The 12,361-nt window shown below is 38.4% G+C and overlaps 1 protein-coding gene across 1 annotated transcript in view; it reads right to left on the bottom strand.

Moving 5' to 3' along the window:
- Nucleotides 1-11,279, bottom strand: part of opn7b (opsin 7, group member b) — a 28,335-nt gene extending 17,056 nt beyond the window's left edge. The window contains exons 1-3 of the mRNA XM_036591868.1: nt 11,183-11,279; nt 9,237-9,399; nt 4,446-4,573 (exon numbers count right to left, since the gene is read on the bottom strand). Of these exons, the coding sequence (XP_036447761.1) occupies nt 4,446-4,573; nt 9,237-9,399; nt 11,183-11,267 (376 nt within the window). The 5' untranslated portion in view covers nt 11,268-11,279. The remainder of the gene's footprint in view (nt 1-4,445; nt 4,574-9,236; nt 9,400-11,182) is intronic.
- Between the last annotated feature and the right edge of the window lie 1,082 nt (nt 11,280-12,361).

The raw sequence follows: 12,361 nt of genomic DNA, 5'->3' as shown, positions 1-12,361 counted from the left end.
TATTAAGCCCAAAACAAGTCTAAAACTAACAGCTTTTAAATAATTCTTAATTAATAATAACTTTACAGACCAAGACAAGTCTAAGTTCAAATACTAAACAGACCAAAGCAAGTCTGAGATCAAAGTCCATACAGATCAAGACAAGTCTGAGTTCAAATTCTATACAGACCAAAATGAGTCTGAGTTTAAATACAATACAGACCAAGACAAGTCTGAGTTCAAATACTATATGAACCAAGACAAGTGTGGGTTTAAATACTATACAGACGAAGAAAAGTGGCTTACAATATATACTATACAGACCAAGGCAAGTCTGAGGTCAAATAACATACAGACAAAGACAAGTCAGATTAAGTGTTATATAGAACAAGACAAGTCTGAGATCAAATACCATACAGACCTAGACAAGTCTGAGTTCAAATACTATACAGACCAAAGTGAGTCTGAGTTTAAATACAATACAGACCAAGACAAGTCTGAGTTTGAATACTATATGAACCAAGACAGGTGTGAGTTCAAATACTATACAGATGAAGAAAAGTCTGAGAAGAAATACAGACCACAACAAGGCTGAGATCAAATACTGTCCAGACCAAGATGAGTCTGAGCCTAAATACAATACAGACCAAGGGTCGCTGAGGCGGTCAGCCCACACTGGCCACGGGCAGTGAGGCCTCGCCTCTGCCCAAGATGGACAGGTGTGACTTTACCCTGGAGTGTTGGGGCAGTCATGGTCTGTATGTTATTTGGTTTGATCCTCTGAGCCGACAGTCTGTGACTGAGGTGCCCTTGAGCAAGGCACCTAACCCCCAACTGCTTCCAGGGCACTGCGGATAGGGCTGCCCACTGCTCCTGGCAAGTGTGCTCACTGCCCTAGTGTGTGTCTTCACTAGTGTGTATGTGGTGTTTCACTGCATGGATGGGTTAGATTGCGGAGGTGAAATTTCCCCATTGTGGGACTAATAAGGGTCACTTAATCTTAATCTTAATCTTAATCTTAATCTTAAGAGTACATATACTATAGACATCAAGACAAGTCTGATTAAAAACACTATATAGACCAAGAAAAGTCTGAGTGCATATCCTACCAAGACCAAGACAAATCAGAGTAAATAAAAGAATGTTTTGTGTCTGTACTTGAGTACTACATCATTACCAGCTAAGGAATTAAACCCCACTCTTCAACATGAGTGTTACTTACCACTTTATTCCAACCATAGTGCCAGACCAAAGTGCTAAACACACACATTTTCACACACAGTACAAACAGCTCGTTAAATAATCGAGTAGCACATTGCCAGCAGTGTTCTGCTCAAGTCTCAGATGTAAAATATTGAGCTCCCTTCTTTTTAAATGCACACATTTGAATGCTTGTGAAAATAAGGAGTCCACAAAGGCATCACGGAGAGTGGCAATTAGCATAAATACATATTGTTCCCCTTAACAAGCAAATTATTGAGTCACTGTTGCCAGCTGATCAAATTCAGCTTTCAGTGGAGCAGTGCTGTGTTAGGCTGAGTGGCCCTATTTCTTTTGACCAGTTCTTGTAAACACATAACTATTTATGCTCATTTACATATCAAACATGATCTCTTGAAAGGAACTCCCATCTTTCTCCTCCTCTTTCTCTCTCTCTCTCTCTCATTTGATTGTTCTCTATAACAGAATGCACTCTCTGTTTTCAGAGGACAAAGACATAATTTTTAAAAAAATAAAAATAATTGAATGAATAAGTCTCTTTCTCTTAATTCAGCCAGTCCCCTTGCTAACATATGTGTGAAATCAAGCACATGGCAGTAGAATGGCGTGTACTGGAGAGTTCAGTGACTTTAAATGTCCCACTGTCATAGGAGGCAGGTAAAAGTGGCCCAAAATCTGATCTTTTTCTTCATGCATGACACAGATGTGTTTTTGTTTGATAGTGTGAACAGTAAAATCTCATTCAATCTGATTGTTTTAATTAACATTTTGGCCTCTTTCATGTGTGATGCTATGCTGTCTGACATGCAGCAATGTGAGCTCTATCTGACCGGTCAGATCAGAATTCATGCGACTTTTACATCAATCCAACTCAGTCTTCATCAAATGACTCCAGAACTTCTGCAATTGAACAGTGCCAGTTTTCTCCAAACAGCATTGTGGGAATGCCTTATCTCCACCCACTCCTCTATCATACAGCCAATCAGGCAAGGCTGTTGCCAGTGGTGTTAGGAAAGAATGTCTGATTGGCAGTATGGCTTAACTGGCTCATTAGCAACTGCATCTTGTCTTTCCACTCTATGCTTCTTGGTTCCAAGACAGATTAGTGGAAAAACTTTAGTGAAAATTCAAATTTACATATAATTTACATAAAAATGGACAAATGCACAGGCAAAATACAGGTTTCTGAATGTCTGCTTCTATGAAGTGGATTTTTCTCCATGTTTATAGATAATAGGACATACAGTGTCAAAAAACCTAATAAGCAAATTTATTAAGTCAAAATGGTTTATAACAAGCATGTAATGATTTGGGCATGCAGTTAGCACAGTGCTTACTGGTGGGCTTTAAGCTTTCATTAATTGTTAGCTACATTAGCCTCATAGCTCCAGTGCAAAACTAAAGAGGCAAAATTCTGACACCAAATATACAAAACCTGCACAAATTAGATTTTTTGCTGATCCATTCTTTTAAGTGAATTTGCTTCCACAAGACAGCATAAACTGATCTTTACAGAGGAATCGTGATCCAGCTGTGATGGAGATTTAAGCTCCAGATCTCATCTCTTCTCCTCTGGACTGTCATCTCTTCTCCTTTAATTCTAATTTAATTCTCCTACCTATATTCTAATACTACAGAAATGTACAGGATTTATATGCCCTGTAACTCATACATCTCATATAGTGTTTATAGTATACATGTTCCATACTCCACACACAAAAGTATTTTAGTCACTGTTCTTGCAAAAATCCCATTCAACTTAATGTTTTTGTCAGTCAGCTCTATGTTTAGAGTGTGCAGGTTAAGACTACCGGCATAGGGATATCATTACACATGCATAAACATTGAATAAATCATCTACATAATTAGAGTTTTTTAAGGACTTTTCCGCTACATCCATGGGCTAACAACATGGTTGTTGTTTGGCAGCCAGTGTTGATGACTGCATCATGGCCAACTGCTTTGAGCTCCACAAATGTCTTTGTATGCTGTTGTAATAAAATTACCTTACACTGAGCTAAGGGGCTCAAACCCTGAAAAAGCCCCAGCCCATTATCCCTCCTCCTCCAAACTTTACTGTTGGCACAATGCATTCCGGTAGCATTCTCTTATCAGGTCTTCTCCCCCAAAAAATCTTCTTTACAAGATAAAAAAACAAACAAACAAAAAAAAGCAAACATATTTGCTGTATCCTAAGATTGTGACATTACGCATGTACAAACAAATATCCTTTGAAATGAATAGCACACTCTAAATATAAGTATTGTGATGTTAACTTGCCATGCTGTACAGTTTCTCATTAGGTTGAATAGAATTTTGGTAACACTTTACTGTAGGAAAGTGTTAATAAGATGACATGACACATACACGAGCTTGGCATGAATCTGACTTAAATCAATGTATTTGATTATAATGGATTATTCCAATAGGTGTGATCTGTCATAAGATCATCTGTGATTTGTCTTCTATCAACTTTGATGTCAAGTTGACACAACACCTACTGGGTTGTCATCACAACTTTTTGTATGAAATGACGGAGCATGTTCAAATAACTGACTTTGAAGCTTAGTGCATATCAGAGCGACATGATGCTTTGACATAACTTAAATCATATAATGGTAAAATGAAACTCAGTTTACATAATAGCCACAGAAAAGCTTACTTTTATCCAACCAGCCTGACTTGTAAGCTATATAGCCAGTCTGTCAGTTCTTGTTTAGGGGATTTTCACTCATTCTTCCTTGCAGAAGCCATCTAGTTCTGTGAGATTCTTGGGCAGTCTTGCATGAAATGATCATTTGAGGTCTATCTACAGATTTTTCATGATGTTTAGATCATTAGACTGTGAGGGCCATTGCAAAACCTTCAGCTTGCACCTCTTGATATAGTCAAGTCATTGTGGATTTTGAGGTGTGTTTAGGATCATTATCCTGTTGTAGAGTATAGCCACAGAAAATGCTCACTTTTATGCAACCAGTCTGACTTAGTAAGCTATGTCATAAGTATCACAGCCTTTATGACAAATGTTAAACATTGGAGTATTCATTGAAATGCTAAGTGCTCATAAACGTTGATGTAGGTCTGTGTCAGTTGCCATGATGTGCTTATGTTGGTGTTGTATAGCTTTACCAAAACTACCCTGTTAGTCTTACCAGATTTTTTTCCAGAATTTTGTACCACTCAGAACACATTTGTGGACGGAGCATGCAGAGGTAAATTGGAGAAATGTGTGTGCGTATAAATACCGTAGTTGGGGCAGCAGACTTTAAACCAGCAGACAGACGAGAGAACGGTCAAAGTACTCAGACTGCACAGGCCAAAGAGAACTCCACAGAATGCATAGTATAAACAAATTGTTTCAGTGAAGAGCCACCTGCAGAGAGAGAGAGAGAGAGAGAGAGAGAGAGAGAAGAGAGAGAGAGAGAGAGAGAGAGAGAGAGAGAGAGAGAGAAAGAGAGAGAGAGAGAGAGAGAGAGGGAGAGAGAGAGAGAGAGAGAGAGAATCCATCAAATAAACACCCTCTTAAAGATAAAACAAGACAGGAAATGGGACACAGTGGAAAAAATGAAGATCAGTAATTTTTGTCTCGTCTTACCACCAAGATTATTTCCACTTGTTTGTCAGACACTGCCACTGATCCTATGGGACTTTAAAAAGCCACTGAAAGGAAAAGTCTGTCCGTCCCAGAAACAAACTATACAAAATCTCTCTGAAACAGCCTCAGCATGGAAGACCATGAATTAATGAACACGGCAGGGTGTAGGAATGAAAGAGAAATTTTCTTTCCCTTATCCTTCAGATTTTTTGCATTTTTAGTATTATTGTTATTTATTCTAGGCCACCACACACCGGACACATCACACAGTGTGGCATAGCATCGCAAAGCTCAGTTATATCAGAAAATTTCTAGTGAGGACAGCTGCCACTCAATAATGTCTTCTGGGTTTTTCTGACACTAGATGGTGCCAAAGATGAATGGGTTCCTATGGAACATTTGCAAAATCATAGGGTGTGTCTCAAAGAGCTCCCTTGTTTCAGTAGTCAGGGCACTGCCCAGGGAATCGGTCATTTCCTAAGGTGTCTCATTTTCAAAATCCAGAAAGTTCCCACAGTGCATCGTAAAAATCAGTGAGCTTCGACTGTTCACTATGATGCCTGACTAGAAATAGAGTCACATCTTTAGCTCGACTTTCGGAAAGTTTTAAAATGGTGAAAAGTCTGGTGAAAAGTAATAAGTCTGTATTTTTCACAAATGTAAATAACAAAAGCCCACCAAGAATAAGAGTTTTGGTCTAGCAAGATACTTTATCACAGTTTATCATTCAATATAAGTTTTCTAACTAAAATGTATGTAGCATCCTGTAGCTACTTAGCCGACCAGTTGCATTTGTTCCTGATTTGACTTACGCTTACGCATTGATGTTAATATTTGTCACTAACAACCTATACTACAAAATAATACCTACAAAATAATATCACTTGCTATATTTAGTGTAAAAACACAAGAGAACATGCTACAGAAGTACACACACACACACATTATCTAAGCTGCTTATCCTCATGGGTCACTGGGGTCCATGTTTGATTCCCTGGCCAGGTGACCAGGATCTGTTCTGTGTGTAAGCTGCATGTTCTCCCCGTGTCTGTGTGGGTTTCCTCCGGGTGCTCTGGTTTCCTCTCACAGTCCAAAGACATGCAGTCAGGCCAGTTGGAGATGTTAAATTGCCCTTAGGTGTGAATGTGTATGTCTGTTAGTCTGCTGTTTGATGGACTGACGACCTGTCCAGGGTGTTTCCTGCCTTCCACCCAATGACTGCTAGGATAGGCTCTAGCAAACCCTGTGACCCTCTGCTACACAAATATTGAACTTCATTTACTCATTTTATGAAAAGATTATGACATTGAAATAGCCTGACCTGCTAACAGGCTAATTAGGCCCCTTCAAAAATATTCAGTGAAAGACTTGAAGTTATGAGTAGAAGTTATTGACTTATTTCCATCTTTTACAGTTTCAAAATAGCAAAACAGTAAACGGGCCCAAAGCAAAAGTTCAGGCACCCTGCATGGTCAGTTTTTAGTAACATTCCCTTTAACAAGTACCACAGCTTGTAATACTTTTTTTAGCCAGTCTTTCAATTCTTGTTTAGGGGAATTTCACTCATTCTTTCTTGCAGAAGCCATCTAGTTCAGTGAGATTCTTGGGCAGTCTTGCATGCAATGCTCATTTGAGGTCTATCTACAGATTTTTCATGATGTTTAGATCAGTGGACTGCGAGGGCCATTGCAAAGCCTTTAGCTTGTACCTCTTGATGTAGTCAAGTCATTGTGGATTTTGAGGTGTGTTTAGGATCATTATCCTGTTGTAGAAGCCATCCTTTTTTTATCTTAAGCTATGCTAAGATGGTGTGATTTTGCTTCTAGAATTTGCTGGTATTTAATTGACTCTTTTCTTCCATCTACTAGTGAAATGTTCCCCAAGCCCGAAGCATTATTGATCCACCCCCGTGCTTTAAATTTGGAGAGGTGATGTTTTAATGAAGTTCTGCATCCGTTCTTTACCAAAGTTGTTCATTTTCTGCTCAAAACTTCATCAGTCCATAGGACTTGTTTCCAAATTATTTCAGCCTTGTTTAGATGTTCCTTTGCTAGCTTCTCATGCTGAATTTTGTAGTGGGGATGCAGGAAAGGTTTTCTTTTGATGACTCTTCCATGAAGGTCATATTTATGCAGGTGTTGCTGCACAGTAGAACGGCACACCACCACTCCAGAGTCTGCTCAATCTTCCAGACCTCAATTTAACCTCCACTGTCCCTGTTAACTGGCAATGCTTAATTACATTACAAACTGAAAATACTTTGCTATCTTCTTTTAGCCTTGTCCTGCTTTGTGGGCATCAATTATTTTAATTTTCAGAGTGCTAGGCAGCTGCTTAGAGGAGCTAATGGCTGCTGATTTTAGGGAGGTTTAAGAAGTCAGAGTATTTATAAAGCTTTGAAATTCACATCAGCTGGCTTTTTCTTAGCCAAAGCCCTAACAAGCTAATTAGGGTCTGAGACCTTAGTACGAGCTATCTGACAGCTCAAATCTCTTGGGTGGCCAAACTTTTGCATGGTGCTCTTTTCTACTTTAGAGTCGTACAAAACAAAAGAATTACAATAATTGCTTAAAATGTTGAAAAGAATGTTTCATCTTTAACTTTGAGTGTAAAGTCTGTTCTAAACCTTACATTGAGAGTAGTTAGTTTAAAATGACACACAGAATTTCAGCTGCACCACAGACACTTACATCTTAACAGGTAGAGCATAAAGTGATCGTAGATTAAAACACTCACACAGAATGACATTTTCACTCTGCAGCCAAACAGTAAAAGCTACCCGACATAAACAGGAAACATTACATGATCACCAAACACAGTGAAATTTCTCTCTTTTTGTGCTACATTTACTTTAAGGTGTGTCGGTCATATTAGCTATAATTCAGAAAGAGACTGTGTTTTACAATAAAGCAGTGTTTTCAAAGCGTCCATCACTTGTATGTGTGTTTAATTACTTCTGCTTTTTTCCAATGTTCTAACTGAGTTCTTGTGCACAGTATGTTAATCACATTTTATCAAAGCTGAGGCTAATGTAATCGCTATTTGAATCTGCTGAATGACAAAAAGGTCATGTTAGCTATGTTAGCTACGTCAACGTCACAAACAACCTGAGCACTGAGGGAGCTGCTGTCATTTCTCTGCACGCAGTTGACTTGTGTACTTGAATATTGTCATCTACCAGGTTTTGGAGTGACCCTGTAGCAAAACATCTCAGTGCTAGACACAAAGTAGGACTCAGGGCTCTGTTTGGGTTGTGTAAATCTGCTGCTAGGAGGTCTGTGATCTTTTTTATCTGCGAGTGACGGAAACAGGTGTAATCTATACTGCACAAGTGCTTGCTGACACATACCGAGACTGATATGCAATTTTCTTGCAAGGTTTTCCCATCGACCAAATCGATTAGAACTTACACCTACTGTTAAATATGTGTAAATTTTAAGTTATACCTTAAAGCTATGTTGGTGCAAATTCTAGTAGCTTGTAAACTTGAATGTAATGGCAGTTTACGTTCAAACTAGGCTACGATTGAACTTCAGCAAGTGCAACTGGCTGCTGGTCATCCTTTACTCACCTAAGTAATTTACAGTAACAGATTTTTTTTGGCAACCTTTTGCATGCCACTGTAATTTCATCAGTTAGAGTGATCCACACGCTATAAACTGCAGCTCAGTGTTACACTTTTGTAGAGGGGTAACTGGTATAGTACTTTAACCCAGGTGGGTACAAAGACAGAAAGAAAGAAAAAAACAGTGAAAAAAAAAGCACTGAAGTGGACAACACAAAAGAAAAGATAATATAAAGGGAGGGTGGTGATCTGGACTGGGGAAAGTTCAGCTCTCAGCCTTGGTTCTACAAGCGGTGCACTAGTCACTTTCTAAGTCCGTTTTTCCCCTTGGGCTTGAGGGTGGTTTACTGTTTCTTTAGTTTTCCCTTTTAAAGAGTAGGTCGCTGGTTTGAACCCAGCATCTGATCTCACCACACAGTTACACCAAACCATATTTATTTCTCTTTAACACTGCATGCTAATAAGAATGTCATATACTACAAAGACAGCAATAAATAAACTAGTGACTCCAGTTCTGCTTTGGGCCCCCCAACCCCCCACATCCCGTGACACTAGCTCTTTACATTTACAAAGCTACAAATCACCACTGTCATATCAGATCACCTTCTTTTTTTCTTCTTTTTACATCTTTTGAAAACACTAACTTTTACAATGTTTGCAAATTTCATGACCAACAGAAATTGCCCAAAGTTATAGAAGAATAAAATGTTATTTTAACTTACGTTGAAAATGACGAACTGATAATAACATGACAGTAAAAACTGTAGACATCTAAGGGTTAAGAGAGTGAAGAAATAGAAAGAGAACTGCTTGTATTTTTTGAGAAAAGGAGTGATGGAGGGGTGAACAGTGGCTTTTTGAGCAAAGGACCTTCACCTGTGAGCAAAAGCAGAGGGGATGGCCAAAGGAAAGAGGGAGATGGTCATGCCCAGGTCACTGATGGACAGATTTACGATGAAAAACTCAGCCGGCTTCAAGGAGGACTTCTTACGATACGCCACGAGCAGCAAGATGGTGTTCCCCATCAGAGAGAACACACCTGTGAGAGAGAGAGAGAGAGAGAGAGAGAGAGAGAGAGAGAGAGATAAAGAAACTGTCATTATGCCATGTCATTCATGACAGCTGTCATCAGTTGGTATCAGTCTTTATGAATGTAGAATATTCAAGCTCTGTGGTCCTATTCAAGCTGAATTATTCTCATCTGAGGAGGTTCTACAATTTGAGGGGTTACTGGTGATTTGAACCCAATATGAATCTACAGTGTCCATAGTCTTTACAACACTACTCAGTGATAATTCCAGAAAAAAAATACTTTCTATATTTCAAACTCAGAGCTCCTTCGGTAACAGCAGCCCTGTTTGAATCGAGGTGATAACAGCAACTGTTTTTTGGTGATCGCTAAAATGAAGGTTTTGTCAGCATTTCTTTATCCTCAAGCTTAAAACAGAACTACTGTAATCAAAAACATTTAGTGACACTTTATTTTGAGGGGTCCTTTGTAGATGAAATAGACACTCAACTGGCTCTCAGTAACACCAATACCATATCAATGATGTAGCAGCAGTGAATACATTCAGTTGGTTATTAAGAAACTTTAAATTAACTTTATAAGTACCATTTATTTATAAATTTTCACTTTATTTGGAGTGTCCAACTTCAGATCTGTAAATGTTAGTCTGGGAGGAACTGATCACGTAACAGGTTTATACAGACCATCTAAACATTCTCAACAAGATGTTATAGACTTGCTGCTCACAGATTTAGGTTAGGTTTTGGTAAGGTTGGGTAAGGTTATGTTCGGTTAAGGTTGGGTAAGGTTAGGTTTTGGTAAAGTTGGGTAAGGTTAGGTGTTGGTAAGGTTGAGTAAGGTTAGGTTTTGGTAAGGTAGGATAAGGTTAGATTTTGGGTAAGGTTAGGTAAAGGTAGGTTTTGGTAAGGTTGGGTAAGGTTAGGTTTTGGTATGGTTGAGTAAGGTTAGGTTTTGGTTAAGGTTAGGTAAGGTTAGGTTTTGGTAAGGTTGCATAAGGTTATGTCTGGGTAAGGTTGAGTGAGGTTTTGGTAATGTTGGGTAAGGTTAGGTTTAGAGTAAGGTTAGGTAAGGTTAGGTTTGAGTAAGGTTAGGTAAGGTTAGGTTCTGGTAAGGTAGGGTAAGGTTAGTTTTAGAGTAAGGTTAGGTAAGGTTAGGTTTGGGTAAGGTTAGGTTTTGGTAAGGTTGGGTAAGGTTAGGTTTGGGTAAGGTTGGGAAAAGTTAGGTTTTGGTAAGGTTGCGTAAGGTTAGGTTTTGGTAAGGTTGGGTAAAGGTAGGTTTTGGTAAGGTTAGGTAAGGTTAGGTTTGGGTAAGGTTAAGTAAGGTTAGGTTTTGGGTAAGGTTAGGTAAAGTTAGGTTTTGGTAAGGTTGGGTAAGGTTAGGTTTTGGGTAAGATTAGGTAAGGTTAGGTTTTGCGTAATGAAAGTAACATATTAACAATACATCTACTTAATGTAAGTAATGTATCAAGAGTATGGCTTCAGGATATTTACCTCAGTGTGTTCAAATGCTTCACTATTGCTACTTAACAGATGTTTCACTGATATGTTACTAATAGTTTGTTAAGAGTTTATTAATCATCTACAAAGAATCACTTAAATAGTGTTACCAAGCGTTTTTGCTGATGGGCTTATTAGAAGAAGAATGAAATCAAATATCTGAAGGTATCTCTCACAGGGCGATGGGATTTATGTCCTCTTGGGCAACAATTGTTAAGTTAAATGAGCCCATTTTACTAACCTAATGCTATTGCTATAGCTACTGGTATTATGTTATGTTATGTTGGTGTCTTTACCGAAGATGGTGTAGGCAGTCCCCAGGAGAAAATCATACTCTTTGGATATCGTGGACACAAAGGTGACTTCAGAGGCATTTCCCATCTGCAGGGAGAGGGAGAGAGAGAGAGAGGGAGAGAGAGATAGAGAGCGGTTGGAGAAGTGTAATTAAACAGAAGTATGCTAGTGTGTTATGTTACTGTAATATAAATTATTAAGCGCTGTCCCTCAAGGTCTCTCCACTCTAGTAGGAAGCAGACAGGAGATGAAAGGAGAGAGAAAGAGGGAGGTAGAAAGAAGTGATTCCTGTGATTCCCCTTCTACCACATATTCAGCAATAGCTTTCAGTAGCAATATCCAAGGTGTTTGATGCTTGTCTGAATGCAACAGAGAAAGCCCTGCTGGAGTGGAATTAGTTATTTTTCCAGAATTCAAAAAATAAAATAAAATAAAATAAAAATAAATAAATCAGGCTGAACAGATAGCTCAAAATAACCTGAACTAAAGGTCATAGCCCATGTGTTCATGTCAGTTACACTACCTCAATATCATACAAAGCAACCAAACAAATGTGTAAAATGTTGATATTTCTCATATTTTCTACAGCTAAAACAGTCAAACTGACCCCAAAGAATACTGATGAACACAAGATGAGTACAAAATGTGTAGAGGGCACTGAAGACAAATCATCATGCTAATTTTATGTTTACCTGAATGTCCCCATTAAATTAGGAAAAGCCATTACTATGAAGTCATTACTAGAGACATAGTTAAATGTCAAATGATGACAAATTGAGGGTTAAAATCAATCCACAATTATTACTGTCAAACCTGTAAAAAATATTCACACTGAAGATTCATACTGGATTAAAATTACTCCATAATTATTACTGTCGGACTGTAAAAACTACGCAATGTAGATTCATACTGCATTGCAATCCAACATTCTTTGTGTCAGACCCTGAAACCTACACACGCTGCAGATTCATACTGGATTAAAATTACTCCACAATTATTACTGTCGGACTGTAAAAACTACACACGCTGCAGATTCATACTGGATTAAAATTACTCGATAATTATTACCGTCGAACTGTAAAAACTATAAATGCTGCAGATTCATACTGGATTAAAACCACATATCTCATCAATAATCACTTAAATAAATAAAACAATCTGAGATTAAACTAATCAAGCTC

The sequence above is a fragment of the Colossoma macropomum genome, unplaced genomic scaffold (genome assembly GCF_904425465.1).
Source record: "Colossoma macropomum unplaced genomic scaffold, Colossoma_macropomum, whole genome shotgun sequence".
Taxonomy (NCBI): Eukaryota; Metazoa; Chordata; class Actinopteri; order Characiformes; family Serrasalmidae; genus Colossoma; species Colossoma macropomum.
Note: the sequence above shows the minus strand (reverse complement) of the source record. Positions and strands in the feature narration are given on the sequence as shown.